The 21,621-nt window shown below is 35.7% G+C and overlaps 1 protein-coding gene across 1 annotated transcript in view; it reads left to right on the top strand.

Moving 5' to 3' along the window:
- The window catches only part of RAPH1 (Ras association (RalGDS/AF-6) and pleckstrin homology domains 1), a 103,057-nt gene that overhangs the window by 20,361 nt on the left and 61,075 nt on the right, over positions 1–21,621 (top strand). The window contains 2 exon segments of the mRNA XM_045034324.1: positions 16,623–16,742; positions 20,770–20,875. Coding sequence (XP_044890259.1) covers positions 16,623–16,742; positions 20,770–20,875 — 226 coding nt within the window.

Genomic DNA, 21,621 nt, shown 5'->3' with positions numbered 1-21,621 from the left:
CCCATTCTGAATGGTAGCCTTGCTGGATAGAGTATTCTTGGCTGCAGCTTTTTTCCCTTTCAACACTTTGAATATATCATGCTACTTCCTTCTGACTTGCAAAGTTTCTGCTGAAAAATCTGCTTATAGCCTTATGGGATTCCCCTTTTATATAATTGTCTGCTTTTCTCTTGCTGCTTTTTTTAAAGTTTTTTTTTTCTTATTTATTTACTTACTGATTTATTTATTTAGTCTCTACTGTCAGTGTGGGGCTCAAACTCATGACCCCCGAGGTCAAGAGTCACATGCTCTTCTGACTGAGCCAGCCAGGCACCCCTCTCTTGCTGCTTTTAAAGTTTTTTTGTCACTACTTTTTGCCATTTTAATTACTGTGTGTTTTGGTGTGAATCTCCTTGGGTTGAATTTGTGGGGGGTTCTTGGGCCTCCTGGATCTGAATATCTGTTTCCTTCCCCAGGTTAGGGAAGTTTTCAGCCATTACTTTTTTGATAAGTTTTCTACCCCCTTTTCTCTCTTCTTCTTGTAAGATCGCTATAATATGAATGTTATTACACTTGATGGAGTCACTGAGTTTCCTAAGGCTATTTAGGGTATAAAGTCAGTAATTAAAAAATAAAACTTCAGGGGTGCCAGAGTAGCTTAGTCAGTTAAGCATTGGACTCTTGATTTTGGCTCAGGTCATGATCTCGTGGTCATGGGATTGAGCCCAGCATTGGGTTCTGCACTGGGCATGGAGCCTGCTTGGGATTTTCTCTATCCTTCTCTCTCTGCTCTTCTTCCACACATGCAGGCTCTGTCTCTCTCTCAAAATAAGTAAATAAATTTAAAAAATTAGAACCAAAATTGGTTGGGAGGTGTTGGGTGAGACTTTTGGATTTGCTAGTCCATCTTTTCTTTTGCATATTAAGAAAATATGACCTAAGGATTTAAATGATTTAGCCTGAAGTTGTAGTTAGTTAAGTGGCAGAATAAGAATTTCCAGTCTCTCCTGAGTCCTTATTTAGTCTTAGATGACTTAGGCTAGGAATATCTTGCAGACTTTCTTTAAATAGACCCTTTCACTAGTATAAGATAATGAAAATTCTCTCCTTACTAATTCAGACTTAGGTCATAAAAATGAAATATTTACCTACTTGAGTTTTCTTGTTAACCAGAATTTGTGTTAAAAATTTTAAAGGATGTTTTAGCATTTGCTGTTTGACACCTTTGCAAATTCTTAATGAAAATTTCAGTAACTATTTGCCCTATCTTTTCACCCAAAGCAATTCTTGGCCATTAAATATTACCCATTTCCATTTGTGGCTGGTTAATGTCAGGAATAATGAGCCATCTCTGGTTGGATTTGTGACTCCCGCCAGAATAAAATACTGATATGCAAAGATGGAAGAAGAACTACTACTATATGTGGGATTTACTAGTAAAGTGATTTCTCCCCAATCTTGAGTTTTTATTTAGAGTTCTGGCTAATTCTAAAAATCTATTTTAGCAGTTGTATGAATTCAGTGTTCTGGCTAATTCTAAAAATCTATTTTAGTGATTTGTGAAATTTAGGAATTGGGAGTAGCTTCTTTCAGGGATATGGAGAGAAAAATATTGATGGGACAGAATGAGAAGAGAGAATCTAAAGAAATGGAGATACAGGGGCGCCTGGGCGTCTCAGTTGGCTGATTGTCCAACTTTAATTTTAGCTCAGGTCATGATCCCAGGTTTGTGGGATCAAATCCCACATCAGGCTCCATGCTAAGCATGGAACCTGCTTAGGATTCTCCCTCTGCCCCTCTCTCCCACTTGTGTGTGTGCGTGCACCCTCTTTATAAAGAGGAAGAAAAAGAAAAGAAAGAAATGGAGATTTAAAGCAGGTTGCAGAATAGGAGTACAGAATTTTGGAATGAAACCTTGGAAAGGAGAGAAATAGAGATGAAGTTGAGAGAAGAGATACAGTGTGATAAATATACTGACAAATTTCTTTAAACTTTGAATTTGATTATATTCTTTGTTTATAAAATTAATTTCAATTAGGTTTCTGTCATGTGCAGGAACCCTTACTATTACTCGTTTGTTACTTGTTAAGAGGGTCATTTTTTAAAAAAAATTTTATTTATTTATTTTGAGAGAAAGAGAATCTTAAGCAGGCTCTGCACTGTCAGTGCAGAACCAGACACAGGGCTTGATCTCACGAACCCGTGGGATCGTGTCCTGAGCCAAAATCAAGAGTCGGACACTTAACCTACTAAGCCACCCAGGTGCCCCAGGAGAGTCATATTATTAATATAGCTATTGAATCAAATCATATCCCTAGAAACAGCCTTATAGAAATATTATAAAAATATTTTGTGAAAACTAAAGTGCATTGTAGAATTTTCTTCAGTTTTTTTTTTTTTTAAACCGTTCTTCTGTTGATAGCGAAATTAATTTTAAATTAAGTGTTGGTTCCGGGGCACCTGGGTGACTCAGTTGGTTAAGTGTCTGACTCTTGATTTCCACTGAGGTCATGACCTCATGATTTGTGAGATCAAGCCCTGTTTTAGGCTCTGTGCTGATAGTGCAGAACCTGCTTGGGATTTTCTCTCTTCTTTCTCTCTGTCCCTCCCCTGCTCTCGCTTGCATGCACTGTCTCTCTCAAAATAGATAAATAAACATAAAAAATAAATGTGTTGGTTCCTTAAACTTAGTATTTATTGAAAATTGGATAGGGGCGCCTGGGTGGCTCAGTCGGTTAAGCGGCCAACTTTGGCTCAGGGCATGATCTCACAGTCCGTGAGTTCGAGCCCCGCGTCAGGCTCTGTGCTGACAGCTCAGAGCCTGGAGCCTGTTACAGATTCTGTGTCTCCCTCTCTCTGACCCTCCCCTGTTCATGCTCTATCTCTCTCTGTCTCAAAAATAAATAAACATTTAAAAAAATTAAAAAAAAAATTGGATAAATTAGCCACTTTTTTTTTCTTTTTTAAAGGAGCGCACCTTTAGTTTTGAGTCCTCTGAAATTAGATGTCATCTTCTATTTGGAGTCCATCAAATTAGAAATATTTAACAGAAAAAAGTTGAAATTCAGATGAAGAAAAAATATATTTCTTTGATAGTGGCTCTGGGGTGACAAATGAGAACCATATGATCTCTCTCCGGAAGTCTGCAACCTAGTTGGGTGTGGAGGGTGATAAGGCAAAGTACACATAATATAAAGCTGATTTGCTGTAAATGCCATAGAGAGGTACAAAGTTTATGGGCGTCTTAGAGAAAGTAGCATCCAACTCTTTTTTGTTTAGCACAGTGCTTAAAATTTTTTTTAGTTTTTGTTTTAAAAATTGAGATATAATACACATATATAGCATTAACTTTTTTAAAGTATAAAATTCATTGAGTTTTAATGTTTTTACAAGGTTAAACAACTTCATCAAATTCTAGAATAAACTTTTTATTTTTTTTAAAGTTTATTTTCATTTTGAGAGAGAGCAAGCAGGGGAGGAGCAGAGAAAGGGAGAGAGAGAATCCCAAGCAGGCTCCACATTGTCAGCACACAGAGCCTGATGTGGGGCTCGATATCGCAAACCATGAAGTCATGACCTGAGCCAGAATCAAGAGCCAGCCGCTTAATGACTGAACCACTCAGGTGCCCTTAGAATAAACTTTTTAAAACTTTGCATGTTTTTAGCTGAGGTTGTGCCTTCTGGTTCTCAGGACCACCCACTCCCTATTGTTTTACATCTGGTTGCTTCTGGCATTTATATTGGTTACCTAGGCTTGCTACTAGGCTTGAGAGAGCTGTTTTTTCTAGCTTCATTAACCTAGAAGCAAGTGCCAGAATTTCCCTAGGTTTGCCAGTGTGGGGAATACTGGTTCTTGTCCTGCTGAGCATCCTTTTTCCCACCTCTATCCCTTTGCGCATTTTATCGTCTACCTCCAAAAATGGTCCCCACCTCTGCTGCAGCTTTTTGTGAGGAATGACTTGTCATTGACCTCGAGAGGGCTTTCTTAGAATAAAATCCAAACTTCTGTTTCTTGGTTTACAAATCCTTGAATGATCTGGCTCTCTCTTCCTATCAGACTATTCTTTCTTTCTGTTTCCTGATGTACCAAATTTGTGTGCTGTACCTGGAATGTTCTTCTCTCTGATTTGTGCATGTCTGATATCTTTTTGTCATTCATATCTTAGTTTAAATATCACTAATTAGGCCTTTTCTGTGTATCCAATCTAGAGAAGCTACTCCCATCACTTTCCCTATAATTGTAACCTAATTATCACCATACTTGTCATGGGTCTTATTTTTTTGTTTTTGTTGTTTAATATTTCTCTACCTTAACTAGAATCCAAGATCATTGTTAACAGATCCCTTGTTTGTCACATTTATAACTATAACCTGAGCTTCTAGAACAGTGTTTGGCACACACTGTGTGCTCATATATATTTGTTGCATAAATGTTGAGTGAGAAATGCCTGCTTTGAGGGCTCCTGCTCTGGTTCATCTTTCTGTATCTTCCTGTTTTTGTCTTCCAAAAATTTGCCAGAATCTCTGATCTTTGGATGCCTTTGCCATCTCTAGCCTTCATTGCCTTTGAGTTTATTCCCTTTTGCAATTGTTTACTGTCACTTCAGTGGGATTTTAGGGAGAGAAAGAAATGTATTTCCCCCCCCCCTTTTTTTTTTTGACAGATTGAGAGGTTGCAGTCAGGTTGAAAACATGAACACAGGCTATGTTAAGAAAGCATGCTTGTTTTTTGAGAATACTGAGTATGAAAGGTAGAAAATAAGGTTGAAAATTTCGGTTGAGGCCATGTCAGAGAGGGTGTGAAATCATTTGATGAAGTTTTACTTAATTCAGAATGTCATGGGAAACCCTTGTGGGTGTTTGATCAGAATCATGGCATGAAAAAAGTTTTTAAGGAAGATTAGTCTGACAGTGATGGATTAAAAAAGAGAGGTCAGTTAGGAAGTTGGTAGAATAACGTGAGGACAGTGTAGTATGGATCTGAACCAAGATAGTAGTCATCAAAATAAGAAAGAGGGCAAAGGCTGAGAAAAATAGTTGAGCCTCCTGGTGCTGACACTGATGAATTGCTCTGTGATAATTATAGTTTAGTGATGTGACTTTTATTTAGATGGATTGGCTGATTGTATGGGGGACTGTATTGAATGTATGTTCTATCAGCAATGTGTTGTAAATGTCTTTCCTAGGATTTTTACATTTATGAGGGAGATGAAATGAAGCAGACAGCTTTGTTGAAGAGGGGATATTTGGTCAATTCTGGCACTTACTATTCTAGATGTCAGGCAGGAGGTCACGGAATATATTGATGAATAATGCAGGGTACAAGTGTTTCACTCCCTTTGTTCTCACATTTAGTAACAACATTTTTAATATCAAAGCAACTTAAAAAACCATCTTGAAGTCTGTATTTAGCTTAACTCTTATTATTTGATTAAATACAGTTGACCCTTGAACAGTGTGGGGACTAGGGGTGCTGACCCCCATGCAATCAAAAATCCAAGTATAGCTTTTGACTCCCCTGAAACTAATAGCCTACTGTTGACTAGAAACCTTATTACCAATATAAACACTTTATTAACACATATTTTGTATATGTATTATTTACTGTATCCTTACCATAAAGTAAGCTAGAGAAAATAAAATGTTATTAAAATCACAAGGAAGAAAAATATATTTATAGTACTGTACCATATTTATCTTAAATATCTGCATAAAACTGGGGTCAGTTCAACTTGTGTTGTTCAAGGGTCAAGTGTATTAGTCTTTGATTTAGAACACATTCTGACTTATTCCTGACATACTATGACATTAACCAATTTTTTGTTAATTTTTTTAATGTTTATTTATTTTTGAGACAGAGAGAGACAGAGCATGAGTGGAGGAGGGGCAGACAGAGAGAGGGAAACACAGAATCCGAAGCAGGCTCCAGGCTCCGAGCTATCAGCACAGAGCCCTACATGGGGCTCGAACTCACAAGTTGTGAGATCATGGCCTGAGCCAAAGTCAGATGCCCAACAGACTGAGCCACCCAGGCACCCCAACCAATTTTTCTTAAGTTTATTCATTTTGAGTGAGAGTACATGCATGGGCAGAGAAGCGGCAGAGGAAGAGAGAGGGAGAGAGAGAATCCAAGCAGGTTCTGTGCTGTCAGTGCAGAGCCCAATGCGGGGTTTGATTTCACAACTGTGAGATCATGACCTGGGCCAAAATCAAGAGTTAGATGCTTAATCGACTGGGCCATCCAGGCACCCCTAGTTACTTCATTTTTCATCCGAAGGTTAGAAATGATAGTCTTTGCTTCTGTGAAAGAATTATCTATTTTTTCTAAATAGATATTTTTCTATTTAGGAATTTTTCTAAAGTGGTAAGCTTTTATTTCCGTTTTTTCTAAAGTGGTAAGCTTTTATTTGCATTAAGTAAAACTAATTTTATAATGACCAAAATAAGCTAAAAAAGTTAACTGAGTAAACCAGGCAAATGCAGTTTAGGAATGGTAACACGTGCATACGGTAATAAAAATCATGTGTTGGAGAAATTTGCAGTTATTTTTCAGGGACCTTAAGCTGCATTATTTTATTTGGTAAAAATGTTTTTCAGCTTATATGGTTTTTTCCTTTAAGTTTATTTCTGAATTTTACATGATGTATTAGTTGACATCCTGTGTTTTCCTAACTGAACTACAATTTCCTGAGGGCAGACTTTTCTTTATCTCCCCTCCCTCCCTCCCTCCCTTCCTCTCTCTTTTCTTTATAATTTTTTTTAGTGTTTATTTTTCAGAGAGAGAGAGAGAGGGAGAGAGAGAATGAGTGGGGGAAGGGCAGAGAGAGAGAGAGAGAGAGAGAGAGAGAGAGAGGGAGACACAGAGTCCTAAGCAGACTCCAGGCTCTGAGCTGTCAGCACAGAGCCTGATGCGGGGCTCGAACTCACAAACCATGAGATCATGACCTGAGCCAAAGTCAGACACTTAACTGACTGAGCCACCCAGGCACCCCTCTTTTCTCTCTTTCTAAATTTATTTTGATATAATTTGAAACTTACAGAAAAGTTATTATAAGAAGACTTATACAAACAACTGTAGTTTACTTTTTGCCTAATTATTATTCCTCTCTCCCTTTATACATATTTACACACATACATACACACATACATTTTTTTTCTGAGCCATTTGAGAATAAGTTGCAGACATTTATGACTAAATTCTTTAGTGTGTTTCCTGAGGGCAAAGATATTCTTACATAACTGCAGTAGTGTTATCAAAATCAGGAAATGTAACATTGATACAATACTGTGATCTAATCCACAGCCCGTAGTCAAATTTTAGCAATTGTCCCAATAATGTTCTTTATACCTATATTTATGTATTTTCTCGGGGCCTGGGATCCCGTCCAAGATTGAGCATTGCATTTAGTTGTCATGTCTTTTTAGGTTTCCTTTAATCTGGAACATGTCCTCAGGCTTTCTTTGTGTTCTTGACCTTCACATTTTTTCAGCTTTAGGTCAGTTATTTTGTAAAATGTCTTAAGATTTGATTCGGGTAATGCATTTTGTCAGGAACACCACAAAATGGTAATATATCTTCTCAGTGTGTTATTTCTGAGAAAGTATATGATATTAATTTGCCTCAATATTAGTGATACTAACTTTTATCACTTGGTTAAGGCAATTTGTGGGGAGATAGTTTTGACAATTTGTAAATAGTCTTCTCAAATCTTCACCTGTTGATCATTCTTACCTGAATCAGTTGTTACTACAATGGTTACAAATGGTGATCTGTCATTTCATCTACATTAATTCATTGGCATTCTATGAAGAAGAGCTTTCTTTCCCATATGTTTGTTTATATCAGAATGGATTCATGGATTCTTATTTAATGGGCTATGTAGCTTCTTCCTGTCATAATTGATTTTAATGCTTAAATTGTCCCATATTAGGCTCCAGGGACCTCCTTCCGGCTGGCCTCTATGCCCTTATGACAGACATGTCCCTATCTTTATTGAGCACTTTCTGGCACAGAAGATATTCTAGGTTCTCATCTTGTTTGTTTGTTTTTTCCTCCAGCTCCAACTCTTGACTCATTAATCCAAGGGCCCCTGGTTACTTTTTGGGTAGAGTGTGTATTTAGAAACCAAAAACTGGATGCTAAGTATGCTAATTGCTACTGGGATGTTATTGCTATTAGGCCCTTTGTGTGGACATACCTACAAACACACATAAACATATGTCTATCTTTATTTCTATCTATTCCATATTTACCTGTCTGTTTGAAACCTTGAGTTCAAACATAGTGATGATTCATCCTGTCCAAATGGCTTCTAAACTGTCTAGCACTCTCCCTCTCGTTGAAGTCGGAGAGTGTATGCACAATATCAGCTGTCTCCAGAAATAACTGGTATGTAGCAGGGACAGTCCCAGGTATGGAGCAGAATAAGCAACATGAACATCTCTGTCAGCAGTCATCTAAGCCCCATTTCTACTGATATGTATAGTGACTGTATGTGTCTCCTAAGGCTGCTGTAACAACTCATCACACACTGGGTGCCTCAAAGCAACAGACATTTATTCTCTCACAATTCTTGAACTTCAAAAACTGGAATATAAACAAAAGAATATTACTATTATTCTTGTTTTTTGGTTTTATTGGGCTTTTATTCTGTTATTTCAGATTATGGTTTATGGTGTACTATATAATTAGTAATTATAAGATTGATCATTAGAACTTATTTATTAGGAATGTTAGGGGTTTCTTTGAGACCATTGAACTAAGATTTTTTTTTTTTTCGCTTCAGATAAGGTGTTCCTGTTTAGAGTTTAGTATATTAACAGTATCCAATATTATGACAAATACAATGTAAATAAAGAAATGAATATGGTTATCTTGTGAAAGGAATTCCTTTACCAGGGGTGCATTTAAGTGCTTTATAAATAAAACATTAAATTAGCATATTGCCTTTGATTTGATTTATAGTTTTCTTAAACATTATAATCGCTATCAACTATTAAAAAAATTTCTTGTTTGTTTTATGCTGTTTTTTTTTTTCTTTTTATTATCTTTAGTTACCTTAGAGTTAATGTACATGATAATGAAGAGGATGTGTTAGTTACATCTTGGGTTGTCAAAAACTGAGACATAAATAAAGGAGAAGGCATAAGGGGTGAATCACCTCCCTTAGTGGTTCTGTCTCCTGGGTAAGGAAGGATTCATCTTGGCCAACCAAGAGTAATACACCTCTCTTACTGATTTGGGAGGTTTAGTTCCATGGGAAACTACAAAACTTAGATCCAGATGTCAGCTCACTCTCATAGGACAAGGTGTCATGCAAGTTTCCTGGTGGCCAATTTTCTCAGGTTGCTCCCATGAAGCCTTCGAATAACAAGTACCTCGCTTCTTTCTTGATCCCTTTCAACACTTAGGAGACCATAACTTCCTTTAGATTTGATTCATGCACAGGCCTACAATAGGAACTTCGTTTTTAGAGAATTTTTTAATCAAGATACTTGAATATTTATCATCTCTCCCATGGTTAGGATTAATGTTCTTTGAAATAGTGGAATATATTTTTTTGCTTTCTTTGTATCTTGCATGGTACTTGGCATAATGCTGTTTGTAGGCAAAGTATTTGAAGTATTGGACCTTAGGTAAAATTTGGGCCATTTCTGTTGAAGGCCAGTAACCCTAACAGAGAAAACTTCAGTGATTGATTTATAAAAAGCAACTTTTGAGTTTTTGAAAAAACTCATCTGCTTTATAAATTAATAAAGTATAAAGTGATGTTTATATAAGAATAGGCTCATAATGGAAAAGAATCCTCAGGAAAAAACATAGTATGTATATGGAACATAAATATATAAATAAAAGAAAAATGAAATTTTGGGAGTAATCAATTAAGGTTCTTATTCTCATGCCAAACTAAGCTACCTATGTTAAATGTGATAACTACAGAAAAGAATGAATGATAAAACTAAAAATGTACATAAACATTTATGAGATTTTTGGGTTGTGAATAATTTACTGACCAGAACAGTGCAAGAATTCACCAGGAGGGGCACCTGGGTGGCTCAGTCAGTTAAGTGTCCAACTTCAGCTCAGGTCATGATCTCATGGTTTGCAGGTTCCAGCCCTGCATCAGGCTCTGTGCTGACGGTCCGGAGACTGGGATTCTTGCTCTCTGCCCCTCCCCTACTCTCAAATAAATAAACTTAAAAAAAAAAAAAAAATTTACACGCTTGATAACTTAAAAAATAAAACTTTTGGGGTGCCTGGGTGGCTTAGTAGGTTAAGTGTCCAACTTTGGCTCAGGTCATGATCTTGCGGTCCATGAGTTTGAGTCCCATGTCGGGCTCTGTGCTGACAGCTCAGAGCCTGTAGCCTGCTTCAGATTGTGTCTCCCTCTCTGTCTGCCCCTTCCCCACGCGCACTCTGTCCCTCTCTCTCTCTCAGAAATAAATAAACTTTAAAAAAAATAAAAATTTTTAGCAGTATCTTAAAAAAAGGAAAAAAGACCGTACAAAATTAAAAGATAAAACCAGAGGGAAAAGTTGCTGTACATACAACACGGTATTTAATGTCTTGATTCTGTGAAGAGCTTGTGTAAATTCAGTTAGTTTGTTAAATTCCCAATTTCCATTTGGGCAGTTTACAAATGGTAACATTTAGTTCACAGCAGAACTAAAGGTTCTACGTTGAGGAGTTGTAGATCAAGAAAGCAGTGAATCAAGCACACCTCTGGATGCCCTAGTCACATGAGGAGTTAATGGCCCTCCATTCCCCACCGTTCTCACTTGATGTACATTATGTTGTGTCCTGTTTCTCTCCTCTTCCTTCTCTGCTGTGGCTTCCTCTCTCCTGCTTTTGATGAGTCTTCTTCCTCTTTTTGTGCCTTGCTAATTTTAACAGAGTTTTTTTCTTATTGTTTCTTTTGTCTGATTTAAGTTTCCTTCCTCCTGCTTTTATTTTGCAGGAGTTGTATCTTGCACAGTTGGGGGCACTCCTTGAACCTGGAAGTTTTTACAGCCTCGCTTATCTAGTGCCTGTTTTTCTTTGGAATTATTTATCAGATTAGAGCAGCATAGGAGGTTTTTCAAAAACTTTTTGTGATAGAGCTACTGAAATATAACTGGTCATAAAAAATGAAAATTTTATCTCAATGAATAACTCAGAAGAAGCTTGGAACTGTGATATAATGGAGGAGTAATTGAGATATGTTAATTAAGGGATCTTCTCATTGCCTAAATTATTTATGGGCTTTGAGAATACTCATTCCAGGTTGTTCTGCCTATTACCAAATTGTGATTGTGTGAAACTGCATCACTTTTGTCTTGCAAATCCACCCAGTTATAACACAACACACTGTGCAGTTGTCAGACTTTAGTAGGCATAAAGAATATGTGGGATGACTTGTTAAAAATGTCTTAGGACCCTGGAAATTAGTATTCAGTAGACATTAGACAGACCATCTTAAAACGGACTTTAAAAGAAGCACCCCAGATAATTTTAATGTAGGTCATCAGGAGACCACAACTGGAAATAGATTGCCAATCAGCATCAAGTCCAAACTCTGGTATGGCTTATAATTTTGCCGATAATTCCTTTCCAGCCCCATTTTCCATGGGTCTACACCACATATCTTATGCTCCAAAAATGTTAAGTCACTTAGAATTCTCAACGTGTCTTACTTTGTCACAGCTTTATGCCCTTGCACATCGTGGTCCCTCTGTCTAAAACACTCTTCCCCTTCTCTGCCTTGCACATTCATTCTTCAGGTCTGGACTGAAGCGTCATCCCTTTCCAGTCTCCTCAAACTAAATTAAACTATAGTCACATAACATACCCCTGTTGTAGTACTTAACACAGTGTTTTATCATTGTTGGTTTCCTTGTCTGCCCCCTACTAGATTATACATTCCTTAAAGACAGAGGCTATCATGTCCATCTCTCTTCCCCCAGTGTCTAGCACACAGCAGGTGTACAGCAAACATTAAATTAAATCAAAGCTTCTCTTGCCTCTTTGGAACATTGAGCATGTTAGACCTGGAGAAATGCTGTAGTGGCAGCTTTGTACTGCTGCATTCTGGGAGTTTTCATGTGGTTTTAAGTACATATACATACATATGTATGTATGTATATATATACATATGTATGTATATATATATTTTTTAACAAAAAAACAATTATTTTTGAATTGTTAAAAGGACAAAAGTTTCAGTAATAAATAAGGCACCTTTGTTTAATACCATGTATTTTTCTTGCCACTCTCTAAACATATGACTTGGACTTCAATTTCCATTTGTGTAATTATCTCTACATAATATTCACAGTAGTCCTCTAAATATTAGCCCCTTCCTAATAACTTTTATACAGTTAAAATACCATTTCTGAGTAAAATACCATTTCTCCCCCGACCCCTTTGCTTCTGTGTTTGAAAATACGGTTGCCTTCTGGGGGAAAAATAGACTTGGCTTTCAAAGTCATATATATGACCTTAGTCCTCTTAAAACTCACTTTTTCAAACTCTTGTTTTATTTGAGTCAGTGTCATGACAGTTTTATAAACACAGGCTTTCTCCTTTGCTCTTTATAATTTGTCCTACCTGGAATATATTTATTCAAATTCTTAAATCCTACTCTAAGCCCAGCCTTCTTGATAAAGATCACCATTCTATCTCACAGTGAGAAAATTGAATAGTAAACCAAAATATCTCCCAAGAGGAAATCTAATAGGGAAAATATGTTTATATAATTAACTTCATAGAAAATTTAGTGGAAATAATATTGTTTCTTACTAAGGAATACTAAATGTTTTGTTGTGTGTAGTAGAGCTTGCTATATGTAAGTTTTAACCTGTAATAATTGAAGCACAATTATTGGCTGTTATCTGTAAAATGAAACCCAACCTGCATATAAGCAACAGTGGATCATTCCCCCATTATTTTTGTTTTTACTACATGAAAAAAATAAATGTAAGTTAGCTTAAAATATTAGTTCATTCATTATTACCTGCAATCTGTGATTATTCTCTAATAAACGTATGATTTTGAAATAATCAGGCAACCAAACCTTCTCATTACCTGACTCCTAACCCTTCCTCACTTTTTCCAGTTGGGTATTTACTAGACATCTCTCAATCTATCTTCAAAACACAATCTACACCCTCCCCCCACTTCCTGCTCCAAGAAATAGCAGGCAGGACTGTGTGGTTGGAGGGTAGAATGGGAAGAGAGGTCACAGAGGTCCCTGAAGTCCAGGATTACTCAGGGTTTTCTTGATCTGCCAGTGACTATGGATTTTATTTTATATTCAGCAAGTCTGCCCTTTGGGGAATAAACCTTTTCGTTTGTGTTAGGGTACATTTATTTTTTCAGAACATAATTTCCCTCAGATGTAATGGAGCAGGGAATTAAAGTGAATATTCCCCTCACCCCCAAAGTACCTAATCTAATAGTCATAGGATAATTTAATAGTATTCTAGTATGCATTATAATTTAAAAACAAGAGTCATAAGTTCTATTTTCTTTTCCTTAATTTTTTCATCTTTGGAGGGACAGTTGACTGTTGTATTATTTTATTTGCATTTTCTGATGTTATTTCCAGTAGGGGCATTATGTTGGGAAAATTCAGATTTAGAATTGCGATCTAATTGGAGACAGGTATCAATATGTAATAAGGAATGAATTTCTGTACCAGATTTGCTGACTTTAACAGTATGGCCAAGACAACTTTGGGGGGGGGGTGCTATTTGGTGTGTGTAATAATTAGAAATGATGCCATTTCTGGGTGTAGGAGAATAAAGATCAACTTCAGCTTCTAGAGAATGGAGAATAGTATTTTAGGGTGTAGATATGTTAAGAAATATTTTAGGACCTAAATTTTTTTTGGAAAAGTCTCTGGATAAGTGTCTTAAGTTAATTTTTATAGAATAACCCATGTAGTGACAGAAATTCAAGAATGGAAAAAATTGGCAAAAGTTACATAAATAGTAAAAGTCAAATAGTTGCTTCATAATTTCCATATTGCTCCCTAGCCATATTTTCCTCTACTTTAATCTGTAGTAATCCAGGTAAAACTATTAATGAAAATATTTAAAGAGATTTAATAAATCTGAATAATTATTGAGTTTGAGTAATAGGAAAAAACTCAAAATTAACACACTAGTCTTTGATGTGGAGGCTATAGTTCTGTTTAGTTCTGTGATAATTTAAAATACTTATATTCATTTTGAACTATTTCACATATGCTCTACAAAATTATATGCAAAATTATATTCCTATTTTTTTCCAGTATAGCATTTTCCTTATGGGCAATTACAGTGTGTGCTCAGAAGGGAAGTGCAGGCATAATCATTATCTCAAAGCAGAATTCCTGCTAGAATATTTTAGCTTCTGGGTTATTCCAGTGTATTTAATTTTAAGATTAGGAAGGAAGAGGAAGTTGACTTTTAAATTCCAGTTTTGTTGCTTTTTGGTCTTCATTATGAAGACTGGGTATTACTACCCCTAGATGTTCTCAAGCTAGCAACTGTTATTTGAGTAATTAAATTACCTCATCAGGTTTTTCTTTGTACAAACATTTTATGTCTTTCTGGGTATATTTAGTGATTAAGTATGATATCAGTTTTCTGTTAAGATAGATCTGTAATTCATTAATGAATAAAAATTCTTGAACTGTTAACACAAGTGAATTATAAAAACCAAATTTCTTTAAGACTCAAATGTATGAATTGGGGAATTAGTGGATGTATTTTCCATTTGTCAAGACAGAAAGCCCTGGTCGGGGGGCAGGGCGCCAGGGTGGCTCAGTCCTTTAAGCATCTGACTCTTGATCTCTGCTCAGGTCTTGATCTCATGGATCATGAGTTCAAGCCCCACCTTGGTCTCTGTGCTGACAACGCAGAGCCTACTTGGAATTCTCTCTCGCTCTCGCTCTTGCTCTCTCTCTCTCTCTTTCAAAATAAATAAGAAAAAAAGAATGTCCTGATTTATACATGTTTAAGGTAGTGAAATTAAGAAATGAGAGTTATCAGTTTACATTAGAGATATTGCTAAGCTATGATCCTTTGTAGTATTAAGCTTAAGAAAATTATTTTCCTTAAGTGATTAAATGGGATATGATCTGATTTTCCACATCCTTAGAACTAAGTTCAATTTGATTTTGCAGCATTATTTGACTCTGCAAAATTTTATCTAGTAAAATAAGGTTTAAAATTTAGTTTCATGATACTTCATTAGACAATGAAATTCCTCACATAGCATACAACCACATTTTAAGGATCACAATTTTGTTGATTGTTGCTTTGGAAGTATAATATGTGTACAAATTCTTATTTGAGATTAGGATATATTTAATCTCTGAGGAATTGTTTAAACCAACTAACAGGCAGTATTCCAAATATTGCCTAGATCCACTGGAACAAAATTAGTGTTTCAGAAATGTGAGTCAAGAATATGGAATATAAAATGATGATATTCATTGTGTCCCTGGGAAAGTTAGTAGGTATTACTCCAAGTTGGAGGTAAAGGACTTGGGGTCAAATTAATTTGGAATATGTTGGTTTAAGCAAAGGTAATCTTTACTAAAGATGTCTGAGAGAGAGCCAAGCCAAGAAACAGACTCTTAACTGTAGAGAACAAAAATGATAGTTACCAGAATGGGGAGATGGGTGAAATGGATAATGGAGATTAAGGAGTGTACTTGTGATGAGCACTGGGTAATATATGGAATTGTTGAATCACTCTGTTGTACACCTGAAACAAATATAACACTGTATGTTAACTGTACTGAAAATTTAAAAGATTTTTCAGAGCCTTTATATTGAAATATAATAATCAGATTAATATTACTTTAAGAACTTTAAGTATCTGGTCAGTAATTGATCTTTGTTTTGTGTAATCTTTTTTGCCTCCTCAAAACAATGTGTAGGTTCCATGTCAGATATCCTATGATTAATGAGAAGGAAAATATCTCTTCTTTCATGAAATTACACTTGAAAAGTCATACATATAGGAAACTTTGTATAGGAATTTAAAGTTTTCAATTCCAGTTTTCTAAAGTTTTTTAAGTTTCAATCTGGTTCCTTCAATCTTGTAGTAACTAATGAGAAAATAAGATAGAAAGAATATAGGAGGAGGAACTAATTCAACAAACTAACCTAGATAAAATATTTTGTTTTGTCTTTTCTCTGAAGTGATTTTTGGACTAAAGTTTTGCAGGATACATACTTATTTGCATCTAAACAGATTTTTACAGAATAAGTGAGATAATAACTTGCTGGATTGAAGTCTTCTGAAATTGTTTCTCTGTGGTGTTTGGAGTGTTATAGGATCAGTTAGTGGAGAAAACTGTACTACCATAAAATCCTCTGATTAATGGGAGGGCTCTGCAATTTTAGAATTACTGTTAACTTGTGATTCTGGTCATAATCTGATACATTTTGCTTTTTCACAATTTCCTAAAAATTTGAGACTTAAGTGCTCATTCCTATTCACTTGTCAGTCCTGTCTCCATTAATGATTTCTAGTTCCTTTGTGTAATGTGATCTCTAGTTTTGAAGATTTAACTCCAGAAAGTTGCAATATATATCACAAGAGATACTGCATAATTTTTCAAGTTCAGCCTGTTACTCTTCATTCTACCCAAATATCTGTATTTCAGATGGAGCAGCTATCAGATGAAGAAATTGACCATGGTGCTGAAGAAGACAGTGATAAGGAAGATCAGGACCTGGACAAAATGTTTGGAGCCTGGCTAGGGGAGCTAGACAAACTCACTCAGGTTAGAAATAGTACTTGAAAAATTATTCGATGATTTTAGTCATCACTGTGTGCTAAAAGTTTACTGTGTGGACATAAGGATATGGATATAGGTTTCATTTTTAAATACTGGTACAAAGGGAAAATGTACAAAATATTCAAAAGTCAATGAATGGTAACTCTAGAACACAGTGTTATCTTCTGTGGTTATTTTAAGAAGTCTAAAAACAAAAAAATACTTGTTGCAGAAGTTCTGTTCATCTAGAGGGATTACTTAAAATCTCTTTTGTAAATTAGGATTGCTAGCTAAAAAAGTTTTAAAACCTAAAATCTAAAAGTCTAAATTTTAGCAAATCATATTACATAACTTAGTAAATATGAATATATTTTACAACATAAGTAATGTCTTCATATGCAAGTATTTTCTATTACATAATTCTAGAATACTGACAAAACTTCATTCCTGGCTGCATTTTAAAATAGTGGCAAAGCTTTTTCATCTTGTTTTATTGGATCTTGGGTTTAAAAAAGGTGGAATAGTGGGGTGCCTGGGTAGCTCATTTGGTTAAGCATCCAACTCCTAATTTCAGCTCAGGTCATGATCTCACAGTTGGTAAGTTTAAGACCCACATTGGGCTCTGTGCTGACAGCACGAAGCCTGCTTGGGATCCTTTCCTCCTCTCTCTCTGCCCCTCACCCCCGTTCTCTCTCAAAAATAGGTAATAAAACATTTTTTTTAAAGGTGGAATAGTAACTCCACTGGTTTGGTACTTGTATTCTTCCCAGTGTTTTAAATTTCTTGCCATATAATGTAAAGAGCCACTCACCAAAAAAGTTGGCTCCTAACCTAATGCTGTGACTGTTTTGTTTTATAAAAATTTTTTTAATGTTTATTTATTTTTGAGAGAGACAGAGTGTGAACAAGGGAGGGGCAGCGAGAGAGGGACACAGAATTCGAAGCAGGCTCCAGGCTCTGAGTTGTCAGCACAGAGCCTGACGCAGGGCTTGAACTCATGAACCATGAGATCATGACCTGAGTGGAAGTCAAATGCTTAACTGACTGAGCTCCTGGGCACCCCATTGATTTTTTTTGTTTTTTGTTGTTGTTGTTTTTGGTTTTTTATTGTATAAATGTGTCTTTAGAGACAAAATTAAAACCATTGCATGCTGTGGCTCACTGCTAACAAGTTGCTTTTCAACACTTTAGAAATTTTCAAAAAATGGTTTATGTACTTTATTAGCGGCTTAAACCTCAAGTTTTTGTTTCATTATTTTAATTTACTACAAAGTGTCATCTGTGCACCTGTATCATACATACTGTGTTAATGGGATTTTCAACTTTATATTAAATTGAGTTTAACTTCTAAGTGGTTGGTGAATCCTCTAAAATCATTTGTAAAAATTTTTGTGTATTTGCCTTTTCTTAGAAGAAGGGTCATACATAGCTTTTACAAAATTCTCATGATACTTCCCCCCACCCTGCCCAAACACCCCAAAAGAGTTAAAAACCATACTACTTGGTTACCAATTTCTTGGTGTCAAGGAGTATTTCTTACTATTTCCCTTGTTCCCCCAGCACTGTGGGCACAGCAGATAATTATAACAAGTATCTGTTTATTTGAACTGGTAAATAGATAGACTCTTAATATGTCCTCAATTATATTCAAGTTCTTTTACAGAAAATATTATCTACCTATTACTTTTCATTTCCACTGAGAGAAGCATTAGGACTTAAATTGCAGAAGAACTGGGTTTGAGGTTGAAAGAATTTCCTGACAGTTTTGTGAAACTTTGAAATAAGGCAGTGAATGGTTATAGAAATCCTTCATATGATAGCTTTAAAAACTGGTTGGACACTATCTGAATGGATTCCTTTTATCTTGAGACAAGTGAATAAAGAAGGCGCCATTCTGATCTAATTCCATGATTCTACAAAAAGACTATCCAGCATTCTTTTTGTATTTGAAATCTATTTGATTTTAAATAGAAATTAAAGTTTTAAAAGACTATTCCTAATATTTGCAAATTTATTAAATAGACACCAACTACTGACCTTTCCCCTCAATTTCTCTGTTGTAAGCATCTTATATTCTTTATTGTAGAAAGGTTAGAGAGGAAAAGTGTCATTTAAAGAGTTAGCAAGATAACTTACAAGACACTGTGCTTAAGTACAGTGTAATTCTAGACTTACAGGCAGTATCACAGCTGGATTACATTTTGTCCTCCTCTTAATAGAGTTTGAGAAGAAAAAGGATATTCCATCGTTGTTTGAAGTTGTAGCCATTCTCTGTTGAGATCTTAGGTCTTAGAACTTCTGGGGAAGATGGTGGAGTAGGAAGATCCTAAGCTCACTTGGTCTGATAGATACAACTAGGTAACACCCACATCAGTGTAAATGGCCCAGAAAATGACCTAAAGACTGGCAGAACAAACTCTCCGTAGCTAAATGTAGTGAAGAAGCCACATCCAAGAGAGAAGGAAGGGCAGAGACATGAGGGAGGGGCGTCCTGGGTATGGAGAGGGGAGAGAAGCAGATGCTCACATGAGGGACCCTGCATGAGGAAGACATATCCCCATACATTTGGCTTTGAAAACCAGAGGGGCTGAATGTCCCTTCTTATAATCAGTGGAGCTTAACACTTAGAACTTTAAAATCAGGGGGCTTGGCTCTGGGAGACCCAGAAGGGCTAGAGGAAACTGCCCATGAAGAGGCAGCACAACAAACAGCCCCACTGAGATAGAGCATAGAAGCAACAGTTTGAAAAACACTTGGGGTAAAGGAGAGGAGGATTTGTTTATTAATCTCAGAAATGTTAAAGGGGACTCTGAGTGGAAAGACCAAAAGTTAGGAGTGAGAAAAGTAGGAAGCACAAAAGCAGTAAAATAAGTATTTTTATAAAAATAAGTCAAGAGATTCACAAAATAAAAGGATGTAAAGTATGACACCATACACCTAAAACATGAGGGGGAGAGGAGTAAAGAATGGGTTCAGGGGCACCTGGGTGGCTCAGTCGGTTGAGCGCCCGACTTCGGCTCAGGTCATGATCTCGCAGTCTGTGAGTTCGAGCCCCGCATCGGGCTCTGTGCTAACAGCTCAGAGCCTGGAGCTTGCTTCAGATTCTGTGTCTCCCTCTCTCTCTGCCCCTCCCCCCTCATGCTCTCTCTCTCTGTCAAAAGTAAACATTAAAAAAAATTAAAAAATTAAAAAAAAAAAAGAATGGGTTCAAACTTAGGTGACCATCAACTTCATGTAGACTGCTATATACAGAAAATGTTATATACAAACCTAATGGTAACCATAAATAAAAAACCAGTAATACATATGCAAACAATAAAGAGAAAGGAATCCAAGTATATCACTAAAGAAGGCCAAAGAAAAAAAGAGACAAACCAAAATATAGATTCTAAACTATAGAGAACAAATTGATGGTTACCAAAGGGGAGGGGATTGGTATAATGAGCACTGAGTAATGTATAGAATTGTGGAATCACTATATTGTACACCTGAAACTAATATAACAGTATATATTAACTAGAATTAAAACTAAAAAAACCAAGTTTTTAATAAAAATAAATACAAAGAAAAAAAATGATCTTGGATTTCACTCATTTTGAGTCCAGAATTTTGCCTTATCTTCAGGGTACTTCATACCAAGAATGAGACTATGCTGGACCAAAAGCAAATCCCTTTGAGGAAAGAGATAACAGAATTCCCTGCATTGTTCCTTTCTATTTCTTATCTTTCCATGTCCATATTCATACGCTCAGATTATAATGAATTTATATAAAATGAGTTCATCACTTGAGGTATTCGGAATGATACTCACTCTGAACTAGGATGGTCTTAAATGCCTTAAAGTAAGCATGTATCTAACAATTGAAAAAAAAATTATAGCCAAAATAATATGAAAAACAATTATACTTTTCCTTAGGACTAGAAGGATTTTGGTTTTATTAACTATTCTATGAAAGTTCACCTAATCAAACTTTATCTTTTTTATAATCGAAGCCTGAAAATAATACAACTTATTAAACTTTCTTTTTTAAAGAGCTTAGATTCTGACAAGCCCATGGAACCAGTAAAAAGATCTCCTCTTCGTCAGGAAACAAATATGGCCAATTTTTCTTATCGCTTCTCCATATACAACTTGAATGGTAAGATGTAATTGGAAATAAAATGTAAAATAGCATACTAAATTATATAATGTGGAAGCAATGCAGTTACAGTTCTGAATAGCTCAATGTAAAAACTACATGCATAACTTCAGTAAGTTCGTACATTTCTTGGTTTGTGCATTTTATTACTAATTGAAATGATCACAGAACAAACTGAAGTGGAACATAACTAAAATAGTTTTCTAGTGATTAATAATTTGACCAGGTACATACTCAAGTTGGAACCCTATGACAAACTTAATTGCATTGTTGTATTTTCATTGAAATAAAGTCCAGTGAAATTACCTGTTAATTTTTAAATCAGCTCCTCTGGCCTTTATTTAATGTATTCTGCCTAATCAACTTTATAATATTTGGAATTGACATCGTAATCTGCAATTTTTTTAGGCCTTGTATTTTTCCTTCTATGCTCTCAACTCTTCAGGTATTAACAGCTCTACCAAGGCACTGATCATATTAACAGCATATAGCCTACGGTAAAAAGTTGGATGGGGGATGTGGTTAAAACCATGGGACAGTATATGATTTTTGCATTATTTTTATCTTTCAACTCATAATTTTATTCTCTGCTGATTACTATAAATCTTAAAAGAGGGACTATTTGCTTCTAAAAATTTCTCTGTGAATTTAAAACAAAAAACTCTTAGAAATATATATTTGGTAGGCTTTAGGCCCAATAGGATACATTTCTTTGCTTCTTCCCCTGCATTCATTAGCAGATTTAT

The sequence above is a fragment of the Felis catus genome, chromosome C1 (genome assembly GCF_018350175.1).
Source record: "Felis catus isolate Fca126 chromosome C1, F.catus_Fca126_mat1.0, whole genome shotgun sequence".
Taxonomy (NCBI): domain Eukaryota; kingdom Metazoa; phylum Chordata; class Mammalia; order Carnivora; family Felidae; genus Felis; species Felis catus.
The sequence above is the reverse complement of the archived record's forward strand: the minus strand, read 5'-3'. Positions and strand labels throughout refer to the sequence as shown.